Below are 27,646 nucleotides of genomic sequence, written 5' to 3'. Positions count from 1 at the left end.
GCGGAGATTGGCCGGCGGACGGAGAGGGCGGGGCGTGCGCGCGCGACAGGGCCCGCCCGGAGCGGCGGGGCGGGGCGGCGTGGGGGAGGGGTGCGCGGGGTGACCGCCCCCACCCCCCCCACCCCCCCCGCCCTCCTCCGTGCAGGGCCGGCCCGGCAACATGGCCTCGGAGCTGGAGAGCCTCAACCCCAGCGCGCGGATCATGACCTTCCGCCCCACCATGGAGCAGTTCCGGGACTTCAGCCGGTACATCGCCTACGTGGAGTCGCAGGGCGCCCACCGCGCCGGGCTGGCCAAGGTGCGACCCCCACACCCCTCCCGGGCGGAGGCCGCGCACCGGGCCCGGCCCTCGTCCGCCGAGCGGGGCCGGGTCGCCTCCGCCCTTTGTTTACCCCGCCGCGGCGGCGGGGCGGGCCGCGGCCGGGGGCTTTCAGCCCGACTTGCCCAAGTTTGATGCTTTCCCTGGAGCCCGGCGGCTAACGGGCGTGTTTTGCTTCCTGCAGATAGTTCCCCCGAAGGAGTGGAAGCCGCGGCGGTGCTACGATGACATCGACGAGCTCGTCATCCCAGCGCCCATCCAGCAGGTGGTGACGGGGCAGTCCGGCCTTTTCACGCAGTACAACATCCAGAAGAAGGCCATGACGGTCCGCGAGTTCAGAAGAATCGCCAACAGCGACAAGTACGTCCGCGTCTCCGTGCAAATAGTTACCGCGGGCGTTCCTGTTGCCCGAATTCCCCGGGACCAGGTCCTCGCTCCGGACAGGAGCTGGTCAGAGGCGTGAGCGTAACGCCCTGGGCAGATGAGGCGCGCTTGTAAAACCGGCTGCGTGGATGGGGACCTTTGTCGCTTGTGTCGTTTGGCAAGAGGGTAATGCCAGCAGAACTTTTTGTTTGTGCTGTGGGCTCCTGTCTGTGCCTACCAGCTAGACCATCAAAATACTTACTGAGTAGAGTAGTAGACGAAGGAACGTTCTTGACGTGAAAAAACTACACAGGAGAAAAGATCGCTTTAAAAGGAGTTTAAGCAAAACAACCTTAGAAGTCACTGTTCAGAACTGGCATTGGAATTGCCAGCTGCACTCTGCCCACTAAAGCTTATTTTGTCTTGCAGGAGCAGTATACTTGAGATATCTTAGCGTTCTGTTTCTCAAATAGAACAGTTTACTGAAAATTACTATTTAATGCTATGTGTAATTGTCTGGAGTCTCTATATAGTCATTAAATAGATGTTAGAGTGTAAATTTGACCCCTCAATGCTGCGCAAAGAGGCCAGTATATAGTTAGCAGGGAACGGACATGAAGAGCAGATACTTTGTTGGTAAACTGAGCATGCTTGACCAGTTTGTTAGCAGCTGAGTCTGCAAATGTTTGTTACTTTTACAGTGGCAGAAAACTTTGATTTTGGTTTTTTTTTCCAAGTTGTTCTTCCTATCATTTCTGGTTTTGACTGCATCCTTCCTTGCTGAGTAGCAACAACTAGAAAGTGAAATTGTTCTGACCTGAGAAGTGCACAAAGGAAAAATGAAAGTAAACTGAGAAATGGGGAAAGTAATTTTCTTCCTGATCCTTTGTTCCTAAGTCTCACAGGAACAGAGCTGTGGCTGCTTTTATTGCTGTTCTGGGAGGTTGGGGTCTGGCTGATAACATGCATTAGGTATTTTTATCGTAGCTTTTGATTGTTTCAGTGGTGGAGAACATTGGTCTAGACTCATCAAGTATCAAACTGCAAAGTCTTTAGTATCTTTGTTGTTTTTTCAGGTACTGCACACCCCGCTACACAGACTTTGAAGACCTTGAACGAAAATACTGGAAGAACCTTACGTTCAACGCCCCTATCTACGGTGCTGATGTGAATGGCACACTTTATGACAAGGTAAGACAACTGTTTTGGTCTTCAAGTAACAGTTATCCATGTATATTGCATTCCATAAATTCTAATGTAGCGTTTGACTCTTAACTTCCAGAAGGAGTTAATGATAGCCTTAGCAGAGTTCCAGTTTCTGGAGTAGGCAGGAACACAATAGACCATATGTTTATAACATACTCTCCATTTAACCCAGATAGTTAAAGAAGGCTAATAGAGGTAACGTTCTAAGGGACCTCTGTTAGCGCTTCAGTGTAATACAGTTTAGTTCAAGAAAGCAAAACCCACTGTTGTGTAAGTGTTGCTTTTATACTGCTCTGTCCTGAAAGGCGTCTGAGAGTTGGAAGTGTTGATCAGTGAACGCACACTGCTTTGGTATCTGCTAGTGTATGTATTTTTGTGGGACAGCTCTGTAGCCATTATGTGTTAGGATGATAAACATTAGAAAAGGGTATGCATGCTACTTGCTAGTCTCCTAAATAATGATGATTTACTCTTTTTCTTTTTTTAAAAGATGTTTGGAATTAAAAGTATTTCTGTTCAAGATGGTGCAGCCATCAGCTCAAGCTCATGCTGTTGTTCTCTGCTCTGTAAAGTCTGTAGCTTCATGAATATTTGTTCTTCCTAATCTTTATGTTGGCTGATAACTTTTTTTTGTCCTCCATAAAGGTGGCTAGTAAACAATCAGTATGTAAGCTAACACCATGCAAAACTTTTGTTTTAGGTGAACTAACTAATGGTTTGAGCTGTGCTAGCAGATGATTTGTTTTGATGTGCCGTTTCACAAGTGTCTGATAGCTTTTGCAACTGTCGTCTTAGTTGTGTGGTTCTATTCTTCATAATGCTTGTTTAACATGAGGCTTGCATTTGGCAGCATGTAGATGCGTGGAATATTGGCAGATTGAACACGATCCTGGATATTGTGGAGAATGAAAGCGGCATAACCATTGAAGGAGTGAATACTCCTTACCTGTATTTTGGCATGTGGAAAACTTCCTTCGCTTGGCATACCGAGGACATGGATCTCTACAGTATTAATTACTTGCATTTTGGGGAACCCAAGTCATGGTAAGATTTTTCTAGGAAAGCTTCTAGATGTAGAAAAACAATACCATAAAATACTGGAGTTAAAGTCATGAAGTTATGAGAGTTGACTAAAGGAATTGCCATCCCTCCGATATTGCACTGCAGTAGTATCTGATGACAGGAACACTAGAAATCTGTAAGGAACTGCAAAGCGATGGGTGTCCTCAGTAGCATTTGTTTGGTTACCTTCTAGAAAGTGCATTTGCTGTCCTGATGTAAAGAGTTCTTCAGAATTATAATGCAAGGTGGACACCCTTTGCTGCGATAGGGCCAGAACTTGGAAAACTTGCTTATGATTTCCTGAGGCTCTAAAATGACCTTACAGAGGTAATATGTCTGTTGTCATGTAGATACTACGGGAACAGGCAATTTTTAACAGACTTTGAAGTGTAGCTATTTATCATAGATATAAAAGCAGGCTAGTGGATCTTGCTGAGTGGTTCATCCAGTGTCTGAGCTTTCGTGATTGTTTTTAGGGGAGGCTCCTGAATTTTTCTGTAGCATGGGTTCCATTTTAAGAGTGAATCATTCCCTTCTGTTCACAAATGAATTTCTCAAGCAACTTCAACAATTGTTTCCATGGCAGTTTTGTTGGAAACTAGTATTTTTGGCTGCCTTTTAATACAACTTTGAAGTCAAAAATAATAGCTAGCGCCATGTGACCAGTGAACAGCCCCATGCAGTGGCAATAGCACGGGAACATGAAACAGAACAGTTGAGTCAGATAAACCTTTTGGCCGTTGCTTCTTTTACGGTAGTATGTGGAAGAAGTTAACTTTGCTGATACCTTAGTCTGATTTATTTAACAAGGAACTCCATCAAGAATATAGCACTCTATTCCAGAGCAAAAGCAAGCTAAGTAGGTGGTTTTATTTACTGTAGTCAAAACCAACTAGGAGTTTTGTGGTGCCCATAAAAAGGTATGTACAGAGAGAGAGAGGTAGCCCTAAAGAGCACGTGGGAAGTTGTGCACACGTGAAGGATGTGGTGTTGTGTCTGACTTAGCCCCATCTTGGTCTGAGCAGCTGAAAGAGATGATTCCATTTTCTCTCCTGCTCTGTGTTCCTCCTTGCACTGCATATACTACGCTGAGACAGGTCAGGAAGTGCTCTTCCCTGTCTTCTCGCAATTCATGTTTTGCTGCACAGATCTGCTATTTAAATACATCAGACTTTTTAGTTCCTTGCTGCTTAAGCAAAAGTCAGTGGAAGAGATGGTCAGCTTTTGGCTCTTGATTTTTCTTGGGATAGAGATGTAAAAGTCCTTGATAAAGATTTTTAGTTTTATATCATCAAACTTTGAAAGAGACAGTCTAGAGATGGAGGATTTTTTTTTTTTTTTAAGTAATTTGTGCCTTGATGACAATTTATGATTTCCAGTCAAACTTTGAGCTCATTTTGTCCTGTCACTTGAACTTAACAGACTTATTATGACTGCAGGTACTCGATCCCGCCAGAGCATGGGAAGCGACTGGAGAGACTTGCAAAAGGTAATGGGGCAATTTGTGTCTTGCCTTTTGTGGAAGGTGGGATGGACAGCTGCAACAGGTTTCAGCTCTTTTAGAGTCCGACATGCCTGTAACATTTGTAAGAGCACAGGCTGAACTGATAATTTGCCTTTTAGAATATAGATTATATTACTTCTGAGTGTTTGTTTATAGTATACACACAAGAGAAATGTCACATTGCAAATAATACAGTTGTGGTCTGTCTAACCTTTTAACAAGAAAATCCTTAATTATTGATTATTAGAACTGGAAAGTTATAGCCAAGGGAAGATCCTTCTATGTGCAGTCTTTCTTATGTGCTTTCAAACTGGCATCTGTTAAAGATAAATTTCCAGGAGTTGTCCTTTTTCTTCAGAATGCAAGCTAGCACACTTCAAATAAGGTTGTAGGCCTTGTACTTGTAGGCCTAGGGAAAAATACAGTTTAGACAGTAACTTTTCCTAAAAATTACTGAAAAATTAATTAGTTCACACCAGAACGGTAACACCTCTCCTTGCCTTTATTTTAAACAGGTTTCTTTCCAGGAAGTGCCCAAAGCTGTGAAGCATTTCTCCGTCACAAGATGACCCTCATCTCTCCATCAATTCTGAAGAAATACGGCATCCCATTTGATAAGGTGTAGAAAAGTAATCACGGTTATACCAGCTCAGTCAAGAGTTCATGCAGCCCTGTCTCATCTCTAACAGCAGCCAATAGCAGATGCCTAGAGAGGAAAATAGGAACAGGGAGGGTATAAGGCAACCATTTCCCACTGTACCTCCGTTTATCCGGCAGTTGGGGCCTGGAAGAGTTTGAGACAGAAAAATCTGTTGGAGACTATTAAAAACAAAGGCCCTGTCTTCTGTGGTTATTTTTTTTTTAACTTAAGGCTATACACAACATCCTGTTAGATTAACTTCACTGCTTAGCTGTGTATTCAGTGAAGAGAGATTGTTCTTTTTTTGTTTCAGACTTGTCTCCTGCTAATTTTGTTTGTTGTGATGTGCTTCCTCAACAGAAAATATGGCTTGTTCACTATTATTTTTTTCATTACATTAATAACTTCACAGGCTTCCTTACTTTTTCAGGTGATAACCTACCACCCGCCCCTCCCCTCACACACACATTGAAGATCTAGTCCTTGAGTCTTTATTCAGAAGTACTGTCACATCTCCGTGGGCAGCTGAAGGGTTTTGTTGTCATGAACCTTTGTTAGACAGTGGGGAAATGCTGAAGAGCAGCAGTGGAAGCCTGACTGAGAGTTGTACTTGAATATGAACAGCAAAAGAAAACAGTAGTAAATTTCCAAGTTGTGTGTGGATAGAAATTTTACTTGGCCTTAGATGCTGTTTGGCCAAACCTGTAGCTGATACAGATAAGTACCTTTATGACCTTCAGATAGCTTATCACAGCATGTTTCAAATGTATAACCACTTCTGTGCTATTTTGACCAGTTGTGTTGTGTTTTAGTAAAAAACTGTTGAGTGTTGCTTTCCAGTAAACAGATACTTAACGTAAGTAGGAGAATAGTGAAGATAAGTATCAAGTCTGTCCATTGAACCAAGCAAGCCCATTTGTGGGTGGGGGTTTTGGATACCCCTCATGCAGTGTATGGGAGCTCCTTTTATTCAGACACACCAAGCAGACTCTTAAGTTGTGAATAACAGTGCGGTGTCCCAATTGTCTTCTAGGTGACACAGGAGGCTGGAGAGTTCATGATAACCTTTCCTTATAGCTATCATGCTGGCTTTAATCATGGCTTTAACTGTGCTGAATCTACCAACTTTGCTACTCTTCGGTGGATCGAGTACGGGAAGCAGTCTGTACTGGTAAGTGGTCTGTTGCCGTCCCATTGTGTACAAATAACCTAATGCTGCTCTGCTGCTCATTAAGCCCCCAATGTTTGTTCTAAGGGAGTGAATTCAGTGCTTTGTCCATTTAAGGTGTGATGTTTGCTTTCTGATACACTAACAATGTCCAGTCAGCCTCCTGCTTCATGTCCTTGTTTCAACTATGGATAGCATATAACATGTTTTTAGCTTTGTGTATATCAAGTGAGGCTTCAAAGAAAATCAGGGGACTGGCTGTCTTCCCAAAGATGAAAGGGTGTGCCTGGTGGTCAGGACTCGTCAGTATTTTTTCTGATATTTTAACCATTATTTATTGACCATTTAGCCTGGAAGTAAGACTTTGGTAACTTAAGTCACTTACCAAAATAAGTATCTTGGCTGAACCTTTAGACTGGATAGTGTTATATCCCTGTTGAGGTGCCCTACAAACATGGATTATGTTTTCAAAAGTTACATTGAAGTGAGTGCTTTGAAGTGCTAGTTGTAACCAGGCCCAGATGAGGGGAACCTCTGCTGCTCTGGGTAGGCCCAGAGTTTGCACGGCTCCAACTTCCTCATTATAGTCTCTGGTTTTGCTGGCTGTTTTTGTACGAGCTCATTTTAAAACAAGTCAGCTTCTACCAGCAACTCTGTAAATAGGCTGGTGAGCTTTCTCTCTTAGTTATTGTGATAACATCTGGTTTTGTTTCATTGTTTTTGCTGGCTTTTCTGCCCAGTTTTTAGTAACTTAATATATGCACTTTAGACTTCCTGGGAAAGAGTCTTGAGAGTTCTGAGGCTCAGTTACATGTAACTGGAGGAATTTTTTCTTTGGTTAAGCTCCTGAAAGCAAAGCGATACAGGAATGCAGACGAGAATTGTTGGGTATGTGGCCTTACTTGAATATTTTTTTGTGACTTCAGTGCTCATGTCGGAAGGACATGGTGAAGATCTCCATGGATGTGTTTGTGAGGAAGTACCAGCCAGATCGTTACAAGCTTTGGAAAGCCGGGAAGGATGTGACTGTCATTGACCATGCTCTTCCAACCCCAGAGGCAGCAGAGTTCCTTAAAGGGGATCTCATGCAAAAAGTCAAGAATGGGAAACAGTGCGCTGAGGAAATGGAAACAGGAGATACGTGTAAAGAGGAGTCAGACGGGGATGAGATGAAAAGGTAGTGCTTTATATAGTCCTCTGCTTTTCTATTGGATTATTAGAAATTGGACCCAGCTGCAATTGAATGTTTGCCATTCTGATAGAACAATAGCAGTCAGAGTTAGCAGTAGTCTGTTTTCTTGGGAATAGGGTTTACTCTTAATTGTTTTTACTGTTTGAGTACACATTGATGATGGTCTGTGTAGACAGGAAGCGCACCAGCTTGGAAGGCAGTTCTTCAACTTTGGGCAGACATCCAAAGCCTGGATTGGAAGTGTGCATCGTACAGTGGGAGGCCAGAAGAAAAAGGGGGTGTATTGGGATCATGCGACAGTACTTGCTAGCAAATTCCGGTACTATCAGTGCTGCAAGCTGTAATGTCAGTGTGCAGTTCCTGGTTGCTGAAGGTGGACAGGCTAATCATCTTACATTTTGCAGTTAAATCTTCTTCAGCCAGTGTCAGCTGCTGTTCATAAAGCTGTCTTTGGTGGTATTTTTGTTGTTGTTGCTGGTTTGGTTTGGTTTTTCTTTGGGTTTTTTTGTTTGTTTGTTTGTTTGTTTGTTTAAGGTAAAGAATGCCCTGCTAGAAGGTAGCTGCCTAATACATGATTAACAGATGTTGAGGAGTCATCCCTAAGGACTACTGACTCTGCTTCTGTAAAGGCAAAGAAAACACTTCAGAATAATTTGGAAACTATTTGGCTTGCCAGATGCTGTCTCATAAAACACTGATTCAAACCAGGCTGTATTTTGTGCATCCAGGCACAAATTCAACAAGCTTACGTGCTTGGTAACCTGACGTATGGATTTGTCTTCTGCAGCATCCCCAAGCATCGCATAGGAACAAAAAGGCACAGGGTCTGCCTGGAAGTGCCTCAGGAGGTGAGTGAGAGCGAGGCTTTCCCCAAGGAGGAGCTGAGCTCTGTGCAGTGCGAAGCGGACGTGGCAGAGCCTCGTGAGAGACCTACAAGTGAACTTGTGCAGCAAGGTGAACAAGGGCTCAAGCTTCCAGGTAACTGTGTGTCGAGCTTTATCCTGGTATGGGGGCCAGGATATTACTCTTCAGGGAGAGAAGCTGCTAGAGCTGAATCTGGGACACTCTTTCATAACGATGCTAGTTGGTAGGACGTTGTCATGTCCAAAAAAGCAGACACTGGTTTGTCAGAGCCATGGCCAGCACTTCAGAAATTTACTGTTGTGAGACCTGAGATATTACTGTTTGATTTTTCGAGAGCAGAGAGTGCATCTAGAACAATTTTAGGTTATGCACTTTTAGTTAAATTTGTCTGACACTTCTGCCGCTGGTTTGAGTAAATGAAATAACCACAGCTTTTGTTAGCTTTTGTGGCCTATCTGTGGGTAACTCCCCAGTGAGAATTATATAAAAAAAATGTTGGGGGAGAGCAAAAGTGTAGGCAGCCATCCTGTAGCTGCTTCAATGACTGACTGACGAGGTAGGTCACAGGGATGTTGCCTTTCAGCTGAACTAAAACAAACAGGAAGTATTGCACGAGACTTGCTTAAGAAGTTGGTGTTTCTAGCTTTCAATTTTTGCTCTTTTCGTTTTGTCTGCCTGCATACAGAAATGTATTGGATGCCTCAGTAGTCTAAGGTCCTCTGTATCCCTGTTGCATAGTGTGACCTGTTTATAGAAATTACTTAGTAAAACATACATACGCTTCCTGGTAGTGTGGGTCTAGTATGCTGTATAGATGTTTTATTTGTAATTTTGTAATTGGTGGGCTGGAGGAAAATTAATGTGGCTTGTAATGGGTCAGTTATCCTTGCTCTTAAGGGAGGAGCAAGGGGCCTATGGAACAATATAAGAACAGGGCAAACATATGTAATGCCTCCCTCCAGTATTGTTTTCCAGCCTTTTGCGGCTTGTATTTAATAATCTTCAATTGGTTTGTGGGCTTTTATTTTTCTTCTATTAAGTCTCCCATGAACCCTTGTAACCTCTTACCCACAGCATCATGTGGCCAAGAGTTGGGCTGGTTAGCTATGCTGTATAAAGGATCATCTCCATTTGTTTTTAACTCACTCTGTGCTAGTTTTGTTTGATATACACTAGTTCTTTAACTGGAAGAGGCAATGAGCAGATGCTTTTATTCTCTCTCTCTCTAAGCCAACCATAGGTCTTTGAATTAGTGATCTACTCTTTACATGCCTTTAATGTCACTTTATTTTGTGTGTGTAGTAGTTTGCTTTCCTGTTTGGCTTTGTGCAAGTGCTTGCACAAATGTTCTCTCTGCTGCCCAGACTTTAGAAAAGTGAGTACATCTTTTCTTCTAGACTATATGGACTCTGCCAAATTTGAAGAACTGAAAACAGTGAAGCTTGAGGAGGAAGAAGAGGAAGAGCAAGAAGCAGCTGCATTGGATCTCTCCATTTCACATGCTTCAAATTCCACTTCAGTTTTGACGACTTCAAAGCAGAATGCAACTTCCAGCGTTCAGCCCAGCTCGCCGGCGTATTCTGGTTCTTCTGACTCTGAATCAACTGATCTGTTGGCAAAACAAACTCTTCCCGGGCCAGCTGGGGTGCTTACAGTCCATAGCTATGCTAGAGGGGATGCCAGCGGATTTGACAATGAACAGACTTCAGGAAAGAAAGCCAGTGCCACCGCCAGCGTGAATGAGCAAGAACTGGCAGAGGTATGAATGGCAAGAGTCCTGAAAGCTGAAGGGCTGTATGATGTGCTCACAGATTTGCTGTGACAAAACTTCTGTGTAGATTATGTTTTCGCCCCATTGGTGTTTGCATAGCAGGTTGCTTAGTTGTTAATGTGTTTTTAATACCTATGGGTTTTGCTAAACAAACAAGAATTAAGGTGAAAGTCTTATATTTTTACCTCTTCTAAAAAACAAGGAGATCTCTTGTTTTGATAACTTCTCTAAATTATTTAAGTGCTTTAAGGGAAAGAGTAGCTTGGTGGTTTTGACATGGTAGTGGTACAGGCTGATTCAGGTCCTTTTATAGTAATAGACACCTGCTTGTACCTAAAATGAATCTAGTTCAATCCAGCCTTTATTATGAGCACATTAATATGTTTGAGGGTTGGGGGGGTTTTTTGTTAATATAAAATCACACGTATGTACACACACGTGTGTCCCTTTTAAAAAAAACAAATGATGGAACAAAAATTACTGGTTGGGAGAATGTAAATCTGAGTGTTTAAGAACTGCCAATGAATGTTTTTAGACAACCCAAGAGGAGGCTGTAATAGTTAAAATCTTAGCTGATAGTGTCTTTTCAAATTACTTTGTTTCCCTCTTTAAATCTGTGTTTAGAGAGTGGGAGGCCAATAATGATTATGTCTTTGAAATTCAGGAATTACAGAAACAGAACAGCAAATGTGCAAATCTGTTCATAATTAAGCTGAAACTGAGAAAGAGTTCTCAAAGATATCTTAAACTAAAGAAATTCTATTGCTGATACTGATGTCTCCATTGCATATTCCATACAGGGAAAATGTGAAATTTTGAATGGGTGTAGATCGTTTTCCCCCAGTATGGTGTATTTCGAAACAAATTTTCCATCAGATGGTAACTGGGAATGCTAATTTCTGTTTGAATAAAAGCATTTCTGTTTCTTAGAAGTCTTGTATCCAACTCTATGTAAGAGATCAGAGATAAAGATTGTTATGCTCTCTTCTGGCTTCTTAATGAAAAGAAGAGATTTAAAAAGATGCAAGATGCATTTAATCTAAGCTTTGCTTCTGCTCTCAGAGGAATGACAGATTAAAAAAAAAAAGGGAGGCATGGTGGTTCTTACCTGCTGAGAGACTTCCTGGGCTGTTAAAATCATTGCCTTTATTGCCTTGCTTGTCAGGTTAGTAATTTTGTCAGTGTGTCACTTGTTTTTACATACAGCTAAGGGAAGAGGAAATTACTGTTGTTGTTGTCTCCTTCTTCCAGGCTGTCTGGAAAGACATCAATGCAAGTAATAAGCAGAGAGGGTGAAAGTTTCCTTCATTTAAAATAAGTCTGTTAGGTCGAGATGCCAATGAATTTTTTAAATTCTGTAACTTTAACAATTTTATTATATTTTTATTTTTAAATTTGAACTTTTTAAGTTGACATACAAACTGAGGATTTCTCCAGAATGTGTGAGACTTCTTATCATGGCTCTTCTACGTTGAACCACTCAACTTGTCTGTCTGTTTTTCTGTCTTTTACACAATTCTTATATAAACAGACTTGCATGAAAAGCTACATTGGGACCTGTGAAAAGTCTCTATTCTAATGGCTCAGCAGCACTAGTACAGCTCTATTTGGTTTTCCCTAGCAAAAATGCAGCAAACAGTTCTTTCAGAAACTTAGCTGGTTTAGAGCTGAAGTTAGTTTGTTAGAAAGAAAATCATGGAAGCATGTGTGCATTTTGTGGAGGTTTTTTTTAAGTTCAAAATAAATTTCTTTAAAAATAATGTCAAAAGGATGTGTGCTAATTGACTGCTGAATTGCTTCTCCTTGTCCAGGTAGCAAAGGAGTACATAAGATCAATGAAGGAGAGTAAGAAGTCCAAGGGTCGTCGCCAGCCATTGAGCAAGCTCCCACGCCATCACCCGCTCTTGGTTAAAGACTGCATTAGTGATGATGGTAAGTAAGCCTTGTGCTCTTTGGGAAACTGTAGAGAGGGTCTCAACTTCTGTGGACAGTGTGGGGTATTCCATTAAGTAAGTGGTGACAGACGGGAGTCAGCAAGTGACACCTCTGCATCCTGGACAAGGTGCTAGTCTCGGTTTTTTGTGTTTGCATCATTAAGCTTTTCTGTCAGATGGTGTCTTCTTTCTTTCCTGCTCCATTCTCTGGAAAGTCACAGCTCTGAAAGGAAAATTAAAGCAGTACCAGAGACTGTTGCATCATTGCATCTGCCTTAGAGCATTCCAGTAATTGATATAAATATTCATGATTTTAAAAAAAAGAAAAGAAAAGAAACAAACAACAAAAAAACCCCAACAACAACAGATCATTTGGGTGACAGTGTTGACATAATTTGGAGCTGGTGCTGTTCTCACCCAATAAGCCTATCTTGTGTCTGCACGGTTGCTTAATGAGTAGAAGCCTTGTGAAGAGGCGACTGAGTTACTGGATCCTATCACTCTTCTGTAAATTTGATTTCTGGCAGTCTTTATGTCATCTCCATTCATAACTTCTTGCCTTATTTAGTTTCATTTGCAAGAAGGGTATCTATAAAAGGACACGTAATCACTGAGTTAATGATCTCTTATTGCAGAGGCATCAGAGCAACTAACTCCTGAAGAAGAGGCTGAGGAGACAGAAGCATGGGCCAAGCCACTTAGCCAGCTGTGGCAGAATCGGCCACCAAATTTTGAGGCTGAAAAAGAATACAATCGGACCATGGCTCAGCAGTCTCCTTACTGTGCTGTCTGCATGCTCTTCCAGACATATCAGGTATGTAGACCAAGTCTGTTAATGTTATCATAGAGATAACTGAATAGGCTGGTGCTGTGGCATAGTTTTAAAAATGTCATTTTGCATATTGCCACTTAACAACAGCTGTATGAGTGTTGCAGTCTTCCCAAGGAATTGATCCAGGAGAGCACAATTGGATAAACCTCAGTGCACCTGTGATGGACTGACTGCCTGTGGGTTTCCAGGGGCTTGCTCAGCTGTTCAGCAGATGCTTTTGTGTACTGTGGCTTTTGCTTGAACCACAGAACGGAGCATGAATGTTGCTGGAGCTGACTATCAAATCCCATTTCTCTTTTCCAGACTGACACCTTCACTTCTGTACTTTTTTAAAAAACACTTTAAGGCCACTCATAGCACATGGTGTTTGGGGAGCTGGCAAGGAAGAAAACGCTTTACTTAAAAGGATTTAGGGTTGTGTTTGTGGATAGCATAGATAGAAAGCTGTCTTTTCTTGGAGTATATGCATATTGACAGTAGCTATGGCATGTGAAAACGTGCTTTAACAAAGTGTAGTTGTAGCAGTGCATAGCCTGGGATGGGTTGCAGAGTGCCTTTGTCATCTTGACTAAATGCTTAGGCAGAAGTCCCACACTGAATTTTTTGCTGTGCCTAAGCTAAGTAATTTTAAGGTAGCTTGAATAGTTGTCTGATTGCGTGTTGTACCTGCAGCTTAGAGATAGTTTGTCCCTTCCCATACACTAAGTGTATTTGATTTGAGATTACTGTATGATTATGGTAGCACTAGAAACATGTTCATCACAGTTTTGGAAATAGAGACCTCAAATTTTTGTTGAAGGGTTATATTGCATATAGTTCCTAATTTCCATGAAAACCATAGACCATAGTTTCTGTTCAATCTTGCTATTTCTGCGTGAGAGTAGGTTCTTGTTACGACTGGACATGGATTTCCACTGGTGCTGACAGTGTATAAGTTAATGATTTAAGGACAGTTTAAATTCTGTTAGCTTCTTTTTTGAGTTCTAAATGCTATTAAGCAGAAAACTCTAGCTGCAGGTTTTCAAATGTCTGTCTACACCAGGCAGTGAAGCAGAAACTTTTCCAAGATTTGAGCTGTGGTTAGGGTCTTTGTTCCAACTTCAGAAAGTCTATAGCAAGTCTGGGAACTCACTTCAGTTACCCATTCTAATAAAAAATTGGCACAAAATGCCAGATAAATACTCAGTTTTCCTTTGTGAAGAAGAAAAGTATCTGGATGCTTGGAAAAAAAAAAGTCACGTTTCATAACTTTGTTATAGATTTCCTGCAGTTGTTTAGCCTTTTTGCTTGATGTGCAATGTTCAGTGTAAATCAGTAAGTTTTACAGAATCTGAATAAACAAGACTTGTTGGAAACATATCAGTTCCCTTCCAACTGTGATATTTACCTGGACTTTTTTTTCCTACCTTTTGATGCACTGTAGGGAGGGACAGTGCAGCTTCATTCTGCTACTGCAATTTCTGCTAATAATATTTTTAAAAGATTAGGCAACCTACGTTTGTGGTGGCCTGTGGGGTACAAAACATGGTTTGAAACATTTCCTCAAAGAGAAGAGATTCATTTCTGTTTAGCTGTTAAGAAGGGTAACTTGAACGGAAGCATTATCTCTGTAAACTTTACATGTAATTGCTGTTTGGTTTGACATTGGTTTAGATGAATAAATTACAAAAGATTAGCCTGAAAGTCTCCTGAGATTTAAGGGGGAAACTGCATTTTTAGTCTTCTTATTTCCCAGGAGCAAATTAGTTTCAAAGCCCATTAGGCTTGTTCAGAATTACACTAGGAAAAAAATAATGGGGATTGCAGTAGGTATCTATTTGTGTGATCATAATCCTCCCATATTGAGGTAAGATAAATGTACAATGTTGGATAGCAGTGTTATGATCCTCTGTATTAGGGTGTGGGGAATGCAGCAGAGGTGTTGCCCACAGAGCATGAGGTGGGCTTGGTGATTCCATCTCTTCTGTCAGAAGAGATGTGGTTTGATGTGTCTTTTGTGGCTTATTAGAGGTATGCAGTTCAGACCTTACATTTAGCCATTTGGGTGGAAAATAATCTCATTCTGAAGCTGCAGTAGCTGAGGATTTTATAAACTAACTATATTTTCACCTAACCTGGTAACTCTTTAATCTTTCAGCACCTTCATTCTTTCTTTAAACGGGATTTATGTATGGAATAACAGGTGAGTAAAGATGGTGTGAGACAGTTTTACTTGTAAAACTTAAATTTCCTGTCCATCCCTTACAGGCAGAGTGTGGAGGCAACAGTCAAAACTCTGGAGTAACTCCAGCTGCTGTGGATGGGAAGATCCGAACCAAACCCCTGATTCCTGAAATGTGCTTTACTACAACTGGCTGCAGCACTGACCTCAATCTTTCAACCCCCTACTTAGAGGAAGATGGAACCAGCATACTCATCACCTGCAAGAACTGCCACGTCTGTGTTCACGCAAGTGAGTGCATCTAGACTTAACCCTAAGCTCTGCTGTTCTCTGTAGTAAGTCTGTATTCATAGCAAGCCTCTACCAGTCTGTTTAACCATGGACCAAGTTCAGCCCTTATCTGAATGGTGTATACTTGAGTGCTGGCCATTTAAATATGGAGTTGGCTGCATGGGTAACTTCAAATACACAGCATCATCCTTAGGCTCGTTGATTTTAATTCCTGCTTTACTTCTGGGCCCGACGGGAAGGGGTCTGAGTTTAGGTAAGCTTTTAAGTGAGATGTCTCTATTCTAGGTTGTTATGGTGTATCCCCTGACAAGGCCACTGAAGACTGGATGTGCTCCAGGTGTACAGAAAATGCATTAGAAGAGGTAAAGTTTCTCATAAGATTCTCACAGATGGAGTCTGATACATCTGGGAACTTGCTACAAAGTTTATTTCCACAATGTTGTATATATATATTTTTTTTTTTTTATTCCCTCCTGTGAAAAGAAGGCAATTTAGAGAATGTTTAGGAGCCAGTGTGTTGTATTTTGGTGCTTTTTAAGCCATAGCAATATAATTGTTTTAACTAGTGCAAAGCTGCTGAGCTCACTTGAGTCATAGTTCTCTATGACTATGTTCTGCATGAATATGGGAGTAGCTCCATTGTCTGTCTTAATTTACGGTAGTTACTATTTCTAAATCAGAAAGTAACATCTGCTAATAACTAGGGAGGTGTGCACATCTGAAGAAGGCAAGAAGAATGCGATTCCCTCAAAAAGCTGTATAGGCTCTAGACCAGCGGGACAGGTCAACCTTTTGAATTGTATTTGCTCATGTTTGTTCCAGATCCTTTTACACATCCTCAGAGGATATAGGGTATTGCAATTGTAAAAGGAACCCATAACAAACAAGTTGAACAAGTCTTCAGTGGTAGGTCTGCTTGCCTTCAACAGACTTGGGAGTCTGTATTTGTTGCCCTAATGGCAGCATCCATTGAGAGCTAAAGGGCTGATCTGTACAAGGTAGTTAACTCTCTTCTGACAGTGAAACAGTTTTCTTCCTCTGGACATGCATGTTGAGGCGGAAGTTCTGAAGCAAGTGTACCGCTCTGGACTTCACTCTTTCAGCTAATGCTTTCTTCCTTGTGCCAGGACTGCTGTTTGTGTTCATTACGAGGAGGAGCACTGCAGAGAGCCAATGACGACAAGTGAGTGTTCCAGCTTTTTTGGTCTTAAGGGAGAAGCTCAATTCCTAAGTAGCCGAGGGTAAGCTAGTAAAGCCAGTGTCTGCATTTGGTGTGACAGGGTGACCAACAACACCTTTCACACTTTGTGTTACTGAGGGGGGCTATGGTAAAGTGTGTTCATTGCATTCATGTGCAGCAGTCATCATCTCTTCAGGTAATGCCTCACTCTCATTCTGTTGACAGCAGCTGTTAATTGCTTTGTATTTTATAGTGCAGAGGTGTAATGTGCAGAGGTATAACGTACCACATAAAAATAAGATTCCTGATGAGATAACATTTCTCAGTACCTTCTCACAGAGGCTTTTGATTTCCCCACATAATGTGTGGTGGCAATGGAGACAAAGGACAACCATAGCTTTAAGTAGCACAACATTTTGACATTCAGGCTACCTCTGGAGCAAGTATACTGCATACAGCTGCCTGTCCTGTGTCCTTTGGTGTGGTGGATCACCTGAAGTTGGTTGATAGCAGTGGGATAGGCTTGCAGCACCATGGAGTGACTGAAACTTGGCCTCCAAAAATGTTGTGGATGTCATATGGAGTCTCAAAAGTAATTAAGTAGTGACTGAGCAGTTGCTATGGGACAGGTATAAACCTATCAGGCGGGCTTTTGTTAATGCAGGTATGCAACCCGCACAAGCCACACTAAATTGCTCTCCTGTTAAGCCTGTTAGTAATAGATTGGAAGTATGAAGAAGTCTTGGTTTTGCCCCACATGTGCCCTGTTACTAACAGTAGGAAGGAAGATTACACTGCTAGCTCTCAGAGGCTATTTGTCGTGGTTTTTATGGCAAGCTTCAACAGAACTGTGTTTACTTAAACTCCAAAGTGTCCTGTTGTTGGCCTAATGCATATTAATTACTTTTTCTCCTCTTCTGTCCTGAAAGGTGGGTTCATGTGATGTGTGCTGTAGCTGTACTGGAGGCAAAATTTGTGAATATTGCAGAGCGGAGTCCTGTAGATGTTGGCAAAATCCCCCTGCAACGTTTCAGACTGGTAAGGATCACCTGCGCTTCACTGGTGAGGTTTCAGAGTGTCTCTCCAGTCTGTTCAGAATCTGGGAGACTTTTCTTATCCTTCCAACCCCAAGGCATCTCCTCTCCAGACTGAAGAATTTAATCTGCTCTGTTTTTTGTATGGGAAATGTCAGTTGTCCCTGTTGCCATTTTTTGAACCTTTCCACGTTGTAGTATATGCTTATTCAGATGAGGAGCGAGCAAGGGGGGCACAGTTTTCCGTATGTAGCAAATGACATTTATACTGTGGTGTATAAATGGCGAAACTTGTTTTGCTTGTTATTTTTCTAATCCCTAGTGTTTGACTTGCTTTATTGACTGCTGTTGGGCACTGAGATGCTTGAGGATATGCAAGGCATTTGTATAATGAGCGAATGTCTTCAGCAAGAAAGCAACTGTACTTAACTCTTCTAACAGCTCAGTGTTGAGGGGAAAATTATTTTAACTGCTTTGCAAATGCTAATGCATTACAGAGAACATTCTTTTTCTACAACAGCCCATCAGGCCTGACCTAAGTGTAATTTGGTCACTGGTAGTAGTGATAGAATTTTAACTGTTACTTCTGTGGTTTGGGTTTTTTTGGGTTTTGGGGATTTTTTTGTCTCTGGTCTTTGCCTGTTACTCTAGTCTGGTTGTTCTTCTCTGTGTAACTTAATAACCAAGTGCTGGAAGGCCCTGTTGACTTTGGAGCATTTTAGACTGCTCTAATCCAAGGTATCCTGTTGCTAGCATCCTTGGGTCACATGCTTTGTGCATGTTGAGCTGGTAGATATTTAATGCACATTTTTCATCTATGAGGTTACTTTAAATCTATGAGTTATTGCCTTGTCATAAACTAGAACTGGTAGCCTTCTGCTTCTTTTTAATCAGAAAGTAGCAGTGCTCTCACAGAGAGTAAATGGAACGGTATCACACACTTAGACCAGCTAGCCCTTTGTGTGGGGTAAAATCTAGTGCCAACCAATAACCTCTAGTTTCCTGTCCACAGAAATGCATCTTCTGCAAGAAAAGAAGAAAGAGAATTGCAGGTTGCTGTGTACAGTGCTCACATGGTCGGTGTCCCACATCCTTTCATGTCAGCTGTGCCCAAGCAGCAGGAGTCATGATGCAGCCTGATGACTGGCCATTTGTTGTCTTCATTACCTGCTTCAGGCATAAGATTCCATCTCAGGCAGAGGTGAGTAGGTGTGTGACTCCCAGGACTTGAACTGCAGTATCATGGCAGGACTGAAAAGTCTGGCTCTTTCAGAACGTTCATTATAATCTAACAGTGTTGGTCTTGGATTCTGATCTCAACCTTGCTGCTGCTCCAAGTGATCTTAGTTAGGTTCTTCACTGTATTTTGGTTTGCAGCCCAGAAGGACTGAGAGCATTACATCCCTCCTGTTTCTGTTGTAATGAGGAATAATAGTGGGATTTATGCTGTGATATTTAATACGCAGGAGTTAGTGCTGGGACTCCAGCAGGCTGCAGGAGTGGTCATAGAATTTCATGTTTTAAGTGACTGATTAGTTTATAAAGTTCCCTTGTAGCCCTTTTAGCCATCAAAACCACAACAGTCTATTAGACAATATTTACTGTAAAGGCCTTGCATTGCTCTGAAGAATGGGAGCTTAATTTACTAAGTAAATTAATGACAGCTGCATCTAACAGATTAGGCTTTAAGCATTTGAAACACCAGAGGCAGAACTTTTAAAAAAAAATGCTGATGATGGTGTCTTGAGCAGGTGCCTCGTTTTGCTTCCTTGTCTGCCTGCACTGGAGCTATGGTCCTCAACACACTCATTACTGAGTCGTTGTGTAAAAAGTGATTTTTCTCTTCTCAGCGTGCTAAGGCTGCGCTCCAGGATCTGTCACCTGGACAGATAGTTATCAGCAAGCACAAGAATGGTCGCTTCTATCAATGTGAAGTGGTCAGCCTTGCAAAGGAGACTTTCTACGAGGTCAACTTCGATGATGGTTCCTTCAGTGATAACTTGTACCCAGAGGACATTGTGGTATGTTATGCAGTGGGAGTCTGGCTCCGGTAGAGGGCACATGATGCGAGTCAGTTCTTGCTGCTGCAGAGCAGACACACTGGGGGTTTGGTAATTATTCCAACCCTAGGTCGTGTTCTGGCTGAGATGTGCTGCAAGATGGCCTTAGGGGTGTTATAGGAGACTGACTTAACTGAGGGCACACGGGAACAGGTGTAACAGGGAGTGCAGCTAATCTTTGGCTGCTTAGCAGTGGTGGGTCTGAAGGAAAGCTTGCTGATACTTGCATACCATTCCTGCATGAAGTACTTTGAAGTTGGGCCCGCTGTTGGGATTTAAATACAGATGATATAGCTGGATGTCTCTCAGCCTAGTTCTCCATCCCTAAAAAGGAGTAATTGTTGGGGTGGCGTGCAGTGTGACTGGGATGGACTCCCTGGTGGTTTGCTGAATCTTCACATAAGGAAGCTGCTTACCCTTCTCCTTGTCTCTCCCACCTTCCTCCTTTATGCTGTAGAGTCGAGACTGTCTTCAGTTAGGTCCCCCTGCTGAAGGGGAAGTTGTGCAGGTGAGATGGACAGATGGACAAGTTTACGGAGCCAAGTTTGTCGCATCACATGCCATCCAGATGTACCAGGTACAGAATTGTTGTCTGAAAATTCATCATTCATAACAAGTTGATTGTGTTAACAGGGCTGTTCTTTAAGCCAGCAGAGCTATAGGGGAGTCATGCTTGAACACTTCAGGGGAAGTTACTCAGTGTTGTCAGCAATGCCAGGTGCTGGTAACAGTTGCTGGTGTTAAGAGCGAAGTGGTTGCTTGCAGCTCTACTTATATCTGGCTACCTACTTGGAAGTGTCAGCTTCTGAAAAATTGCTGGTCTGCAATTCTTCAGCAAACTCTGTTTCTGTAGCTTAAACTACTTAAAATAAGTTTGGGTTTGCTTTTCTGTGTATAGTGAGAGTGCATCATACCTTGTACACTTCCAAAAGGATGAATGTTCAGGTGGTATTAAAGTGACCAGCCACACTATCTTGTCAGGTGTTACAAGAATATCCCAAAACTTGCTGGGCTACTTTTACTGTCATGGGATTGGTGAGGTTTTGGTTAAAGTCTGTTGCAGTGTGCATACCTGCATATGTATCTTAACAAAATTAAAGTGGTAGAAGATTGTTTCATGAGAGACCTCTGCGGGGAGGAGAAGGCAAGTTCTGGGTAGCTGTGGGAGGATTCTAACTTCTGAGACTTCTGGCAGAACAACTTCTGGTTTTCTTCTAGGTGGAATTTGAAGATGGGTCACAGCTGATGGTGAAAAGGGATGATGTGTATACTCTTGAAGAGGAGCTTCCTAAGAGAGTGAAGTCAAGGCTGGTAGGTAAAGGGGGTGCAAATTTCTGCTAAAGAAGTTAAACTTCTACTGAGCTTATTTAGCTTAATTCATCCTTGAAGAGCAAGCTGAGTGCATGGCAGCAAAAGATTGCAATATGATGCTCTCCTCAGTCGTTGCGAAGCTTGTTAGTTGATCAGGCTACAAAAGCAAAGTTCTGTCTCACTCTGGAGAGACTTTAATTCTTCTGCAGAGATGGGAGTTTATAGCATAGAGTCACTGTTTGGGACAGCATGTTAATGCCCTTTCCTGCCTGTGTTCATAAGTTTCATTGTCTGTTCCCATTACAAAGAATGGCCAAATTCCTTCACTTACCCTTTGTTCTGAAAAGCTCTTAGTAGTGTGACGTCAAGAGAGCTGGCCATTTTTTAAAATTGTAAAATAATTCAGGTGGGAAAGGACCTCTGCAAGTCTCTGCTCTAGACACCTGTTCCAAGCAGGGGTAACTTTGAAGTCAGACAGGGTTGCTCAAGGCGCTCTCCAGTCAAGTTTTGATTCTCTCCAGGGAAGGAGATCCCACAGCCCCTTTGGGTCCCTGTTCTGTTGCTTTATGCTTCCCACTATAAAAAACATAACTATGGACAGCGTGCTAGGGTATCTTGCTTTACAGCATGATCATGCGTACCCTAATGCAGAACCTGTTGGCAGGCACACAGGATGTTAGAGGTTTAAGAAAGAACGTATCATAGCTGAGTCTTGTGACCAGGTGTTTAAACATGCCTGCTCCATAAGGCACAAAATGTACTAGACTGCTTGAAAGTTGGAGCAGATGAGTGTGTTTATGCCTTTAGGAAAGTGATTGTGAACTTAAATTAGCTACTCAGTTATATTTGAAACCTGTGATTCTTTAGATCTCTAATTACAGTTCACTTAAACTTATCCCCAGACTTTTAAATCCAGTTTCTTAAATATTTTTCTTCTTGTGTTCAGTCAGTTTTTGAAGAAGGCTGAAGGTTCCGTTCCCAAGTGTCCTGACTTGGTCCTTTCTTACATGCAGTAGGAGGATGCGGAGGCAGGGATTTGATCTGTGTTCTAGTGACTAATTACGGTTTTTCTCTTAGTCAATAGCTTCGGATATGCGCTTCACAGAGATCTTCGCAGAGAAGGAGGTCAGACAAGAGAGGAAGAGGCAACGAGTGATCAATTCACGCTACCGTGAAGATTACATTGAACCTGCGTTGTACCGGGCCATCATGGAGTAAGCGCTGCCTGTGGCAGAGGAAGAAGATGCCCACCTCCCCCAAGGATTTAAACGCTCCAGTACAACAGGCCATATTTGGATGCTTCGAATCCAGGGTTTTTTTGTTTTGTTTTTTAAGGAAGCTAAAAAGCTGATGCTCTGCAGTAGCTGAAAGGCAGCTGTTGGATAGTGAAACAGATCCCATTTGCTGAAGCTGATGCCTGCAGACTCCTGGTCTGAAGTTGGGTCCTTTCTGAATAAGCCAGCTTGGGGGTGTTGCTTTCATCTCGTCGAGCAGTCTTGCTTTTTTATTAGAGACAATTTTGACAGGTGGCAAACTCTTTTGGGAGATGTAGCCAGGAATCTTGGCAGCTGCAGAAAAGTACGGTCTATTGTTTTAATTGAATAATGTTCCTGATTTTGGGAGTCTCCCTGGTGACCACACCTGGGCTTGAGCAGGCAGTATTACTGGTGCTTGAAATTGAACCTCTTTTTATATTTATATCCATCTTTTTGTCGCAAGCAGCTTCAGTCTCTTGTTTCTCAGCACCTCCTTTCTGAGGGTTGAGCTGTAGGCTGTTCACATCCAAGCAGACAGGAGGTGCTTGTGTGAACAGGTGAAATGTGAAATTGAATCCTATAGGACAAATTATTTAACCCTCCATTTAATATTTTTGTTCTGATACTTGTTTTGACTTACTTAATCATAAGTTTAACTGTAATAGTACGTGCCTCAGAATCAATGAAATCTGTCTGGAGCCCTGTGCAGTGCAGCCTTCTAACAAGAATAAGTATTCAGCTCCCAAAGAGTTTCCTTTGAGTTTCTCCCCAGTCCCTCTAAGGCAATAATGACCAAAGGGACAGAGTCCTAACTCTCCCTTCTTGAAATTCAAGCATCACAGTATTGGGGATGACAGGGCAGCAGTATCTGAAGCAGTGTAGTACCTCTTCTGTGGCAGCACTGTCTGTCGTGTGGCCGCAGGCTTTTGCTTACAACAGCTAATATTGGGTCTGAGACAGATAAAGCATGCACTGAACTGTATGTATTACTGAAAGGCTGTGCAATGCTCTTGCAGGATTGCTGCTGTGTGGCTGTCTGGCAAAGGTTACCGCAGCATTTTCATAGAGTATTGGTAGGGCACATCTCAGCTGTGTTGGAGAGAACTTGCTACCCCAGCAATAGGAAGCTGAGTTACGCTGGGTAGTAGGTGTACCCGGAAGATGTGCCAACTTGCTCCTAGTAATTTAAGCATTAACACACCACAGTAGGAGCTGTGTAAATAAATGTTCCTTTCCCATTCTGTAGGAAAGGGATTTTAGGCTGTGGAGCAGATTGGCCACCTTCTTTTTGCATGGAGTGATGGGGTGACTTTTCCTGTTGGAGAAAATTATGGTTACGTGTTCTCCAGAAACAGTTCAAGAGGAGAATTTTCAAGTGAAACAGACCTAATGCATCCCTGCTTCTATAGGGATATGGCAATGTGTCTGCAAAGTCTGGATTTGTAACTTTTTTTCCTTTTGTTACATAGGAATGCTATAAACCAAACTCTTCTGAAACCCCGGTGCATCAATTTGTGATTAGCAATAAAATGTAGTATTGTGTAGTGATACAACTCTTGATCAGAAAAGAAATAAACTACAACTTTTATAAAGAAAATCTTACTTATCCCTACATTTTTATAGGGTCAGGAGGCTGATAGGAGTAGCAGAGATTTGCACAACCACTGTTTTGCGTAGAGGTGTTCTGTCCCATTTTTGTGGTGGAATACCTCATTCATCAGTATTGGAAGGCTTAAACAGATTCTGAAAGGAGATAGTGGCTTTCCTTTGTGGGTTTTTTTTTCTTTTTCCCATGTCCAAAACTCCTGGTCTCAGGGTATTAAATCGCTTTCTGATGAGTGGGGTAGTTGGCTTGATAAAAATAGGATCTGTTAAGACTGGAGTCTGCTAGTAGCTGCAGTTACTCTGGTCTAGCAATGGGAACGAAATTGCACTTTGACGTCTTAGCTTCTACATAAGCCTCTCTGAAGTGATGTGCTGTGAGCAAACGTGGAGAAGAGCTGGCAGGGCCTTAACAAACTTGCCTCTGTTCTGTCAGTGTATCTTAAGATTTGGTATTAACTTCTTGTAGGCTGAACACTACCTGCATATTACTGAAAAACATACTCTTCATATCATCTGCCATTCTCCCTCCAGAGAAAAGGTGCCTGTGTTCAGGCTTTCTTCCCAAACTGCCATATAACTTAAATGCACCTTTTAGGTGCCACGTGCTACCTGTGCTGCAAACACCTGGCTCAACAGCTTCATCCTAAAATGATCACCTAGTACGAAACAGCTGGATTTGTTTGGAGTGCTGTTGTTCAACTGCAGCAGATTTTGCCACCCACCTCTAACAGTACTCAGTGACTTTCAAGAGCTCCTATGCCTAGTGTTTGTTCTGGAAGAGGAGCTTTGTTATGCTGCGTTTTCTGCAGGCTCCAGGTTTGCTCTTGTCAGTTGGCTGCACTGTGTTGGAAACCGCTGCCATCGTGCAACTCTGAGACAAAGGGCCTTCCCAATTTTCCTGTCAGTTCTTGTGCTGCATCGTTCAAATGTGAGCATACTTTACCTGCTGCAGTGTTTGAACTGCGTTTTGGCTTCTCTCCGTGAACTTAAAATTGGTGACCCTGATGTTTAAGGGGGTCTGTATTATTTGACTTTGCAAAAACAATTGGTTTTATGGCTTGAAGTATAACAGGTAGCAATAAAAGCTCTTTACAGAGCAGCTGTCTCAAAGGTACATATATTTTCCGTTACCTGCACTTTGATCTTGACCGATAATAATTTTCTCCAGTGGTTTGGTTTTGGAAGTGTATTTATCCCTGTTACAGCATCATTCCAGTGAGGGCAAGGTGCTGCCAGAGTATCAGCTAGGCAGGTGCTTCTTGAATGTGTTCAGTAGGAAATCATGCTCAATATGCCCCACGGGAACTCTGATGGCCCTTTGTTAGGTCCATCGCATGGGATGATGCAGGCAGTAGACCTCCTCACTTCACTTTTCATGAAGCTTCCATCTGTGGCTGGTTCAGGTTGGACCCATAAAAAGCATTTTTAGTATAAACAAATAGCGGCTTGCCCTTAATTCAAGATGAGCTTGGCAAGCCAGTGATTACTTTTTATAAGGTTTAAAAAGGTGACTGTGTTCTTTGTAAAGCACCTGATTGCAGTAATGTTTCTGCCTGTGGCTGGACTTCTAGGAGACCTCTTACTCCATCAGCAGACCCTCAGATGACCAGAGACAGTACTGTCAGTAGTTAGGACCCATTCTCCTTGCTCCCTCTCTCTTCCCAGTGTTTTGAGCTGGGTTGAATTGATTCTGCACTGTTTGAGGAGCATAGCCACATATCCCAAGGCTTCCAATGCATCTCTGTTCTTCCATTCTCTAACTGGGCTCCTGTTGTTTGACATGTCTGCAGTTGTGCTTGGTCTTTTTAATGCAAACATGGGATGAAATCAAGACTGGTAGCCTGTATGTTGTTTTCAATTTGATCAAGTAATAAATCTAATTTCAAAATGGGCAATCTGTAGACTAATTTAAGAACTAAAGCAACGTAACTTGGAAATTCTCATCATGCTTCTAATTTTTCTATTAGCATTATTCCTTTCTAATACTCACTTACTGCTTATCCAGGGAGTTCTTGGGTGTCTTTCAGAGACACTAAGTGGAGCTCTGTTATGTAAAGACTCAGTCCAGCATGTCTGTTCAACTAGAACAGGGACAGAGCCACAGCTGTCCTTCATCGTTGAGGTACAGACCTGAGACATCTGCAGTAAGAGCTGAGTTGCCTTAGGTTCCCTCTGTAGTTGAGAGTGGCAGTGCCAGAAGAGGAGTCATCAGAAAATCTTACCTGGGTGCAGAGTCAAACAGCTCTGTTCTTTACTTCAGTGTTGACTCTTGAATTTCACAGTGCTGGTTAAGACTTGCTGAACTGGCAGTCAGGGGAAGGAGATTCTTCTACCTTAGCTCTGGGATTTTTGTTACTGATACACTGAGTGACCTTGAATAAATTGCTTATTCATTGTAGTATTATTTCAGCCCATATCTTTGGAGCCTAAAGTGCCAGGTATTCCTGGAGCCAGCTTTTGTAGTTTGGGAAAATGTTAACATCTCCTTTTCCCTGACAAATTTGTAGACATTGCACAGAACCTTTAGGTGTGTACACTTAGGTTAGCGTAAAGCGTGTAGTATTTTAGGTTCAGCGTGAACAACGCAGGGTGTTGCTAAAAGTCAAAATAAGCCTTTTTCCTCTTTTCCCATAATCATTCTTCATTTCTTTGCATTGCTGTTAGAGCTGTTCAGCAGCTTTAGATTTCTCCCTCGGATGAGCGAAGAGTGCAACACTTCAGGTGGGGTGAGCGTGTTGTTGCTTGGTTCCAGTAATGAGCATAGCTGAGGGTGTGTATCAGTGGTTTCCTTTGACCTCAACAGAATGGTCTAGAGAGGAATGGGAGACAGTCACCTGATTGCTATCTTTTGAGGAACCCATGGCAGATTCATGCAGAAACATTGGCACAGCCTCCTTGCTGCAGCATGAGTAATGTGACAATGCTGAAGTCAAAACTGTTCTGACAGCACCTCGTGAACGAGGGAAATGTGTGGGATGGTACTGGAAAAAAGATTAAAATGGTATAGTGTGTGTGTTAATTTCTAGACAAAACTCAGTGAAGGTAGGAGAGCCTGAAGAGAGGTGTCCTTGGCCTGTAATTCTGTGTTTAAGGAAAGTTCTCGCTTTTATGAATGGTTCTAGTGGGCTGTGAACACCTTCAGTACACAATGCAAGAGGGAAATGAAACGGGCCTGCTGTCTGGGCTCTTCCACCTTAGCCGGGGGAGCCAGCCCCGCATGGGTCGCTGCCTGGCGTACCCAGCGTGGGCCCCTCGTGCTGCGAGAGGACCCAGCACCCCAGGAATTGGGATGCTCTCCTCTTTATCCACCCTGCTGGCTGATGGAAGAGCTGCCTCCTCATGGGCTGTAGACAAAGTGGGTGGCTGGTGTGCTGGGATGTTTTCATACCCAGGCTGAAGTCCTCCATATAGAGTTAGGAGAACCCTGTCTGCAGCTCAAGAATTTGTACCAGCCAGTCTCATGTCCAAGCAGTACCTGTGACTGCACTGTGGTACGTTACATACAAGTATGCTATAGAGCAAAGCAAACTACTTCAAGAATTATAATGAATCAAGTCCACAGTCTTGCTGAATTTAGGGAGGCAGGGGGTGTGGTGTACCCATGGACCTCCAGAGAAGCTTCAGACTTGGGGATCAGATGGTTGTGAATGTGAGCTGAAGTCAGTTAATGTGCTTGGACTCTCATTTCCTCAGTGCTGCTGCTTCTCTTGAATACAATATTGCTGCAGCATTTGGGTTAATTTTCATGCCTATCCTCACAACAGGTTAACTCAAACTTCATAGAATCATAGAATCGTTTAGGTTGGAAAAGACCTTTAAGATCATCCAGTCCAGCCATTATCCTAACACTACCAAGTCCACCACTAAACCAGTTAAGGGTAGAGTAATAATTT

General features: G+C 42.5%; 1 protein-coding gene across 3 annotated transcripts; it reads left to right on the top strand.

Annotated features, from left to right (window-relative positions):
- The first annotated feature begins 159 nt into the window (after nucleotides 1–159).
- KDM4A (lysine demethylase 4A) lies at nucleotides 160–26,271 on the top strand. Of its 3 annotated transcripts, none has more exons than XM_075711369.1 (21): nucleotides 160–298; nucleotides 504–679; nucleotides 1,759–1,873; nucleotides 2,739–2,932; nucleotides 4,390–4,439; nucleotides 4,970–5,073; nucleotides 6,128–6,265; nucleotides 7,189–7,439; nucleotides 8,242–8,408; nucleotides 9,716–10,077; nucleotides 11,901–12,021; nucleotides 12,659–12,837; nucleotides 15,103–15,307; nucleotides 15,593–15,669; nucleotides 16,435–16,490; nucleotides 17,417–17,525; nucleotides 18,534–18,722; nucleotides 19,372–19,542; nucleotides 20,039–20,158; nucleotides 20,800–20,892; nucleotides 21,970–26,271. In XM_075711369.1, exons 1-21 carry the CDS (start codon nucleotides 161–163, stop codon nucleotides 22,108–22,110), a joined length of 3,156 nt encoding a protein of 1,051 aa, XP_075567484.1. In that variant the 5' UTR covers nucleotide 160; the 3' UTR covers nucleotides 22,111–26,271. The 3 variants fall into 3 exon arrangements, with proteins under 3 accessions (XP_075567484.1, XP_075567483.1, XP_075567485.1); XM_075711368.1 differs by having other exon boundaries at nucleotides 8,242–8,432; XM_075711370.1 differs by lacking the exons at nucleotides 160–298; nucleotides 504–679 and adding an exon at nucleotides 850–868 and having other exon boundaries at nucleotides 8,242–8,432.
- Nucleotides 26,272–27,646: the final 1,375 nt, after the last annotated feature.

Source organism: Pelecanus crispus, chromosome 5 (genome assembly GCF_030463565.1).
Source record: "Pelecanus crispus isolate bPelCri1 chromosome 5, bPelCri1.pri, whole genome shotgun sequence".
Classification (NCBI taxonomy): domain Eukaryota; kingdom Metazoa; phylum Chordata; class Aves; order Pelecaniformes; family Pelecanidae; genus Pelecanus; species Pelecanus crispus.
Note: the sequence above shows the minus strand (reverse complement) of the source record. Positions and strands in the feature narration are given on the sequence as shown.

Coding starts and splice junctions, on each gene's coding strand:
- KDM4A (XM_075711368.1), top strand. CDS start 161: ATGGCCTCGGAGCTGGAGAGCCTCAACCCCAGCGCGCGGATCATGACC. Junction 10,078..11,900: donor ATGAGCAAGAACTGGCAGAG/GTATGAATGGCA, acceptor CTCCTTGTCCAG/GTAGCAAAGGAGTACATAAG. Junction 15,308..15,592: donor CCACGTCTGTGTTCACGCAA/GTGAGTGCATCT, acceptor TCTCTATTCTAG/GTTGTTATGGTGTATCCCCT.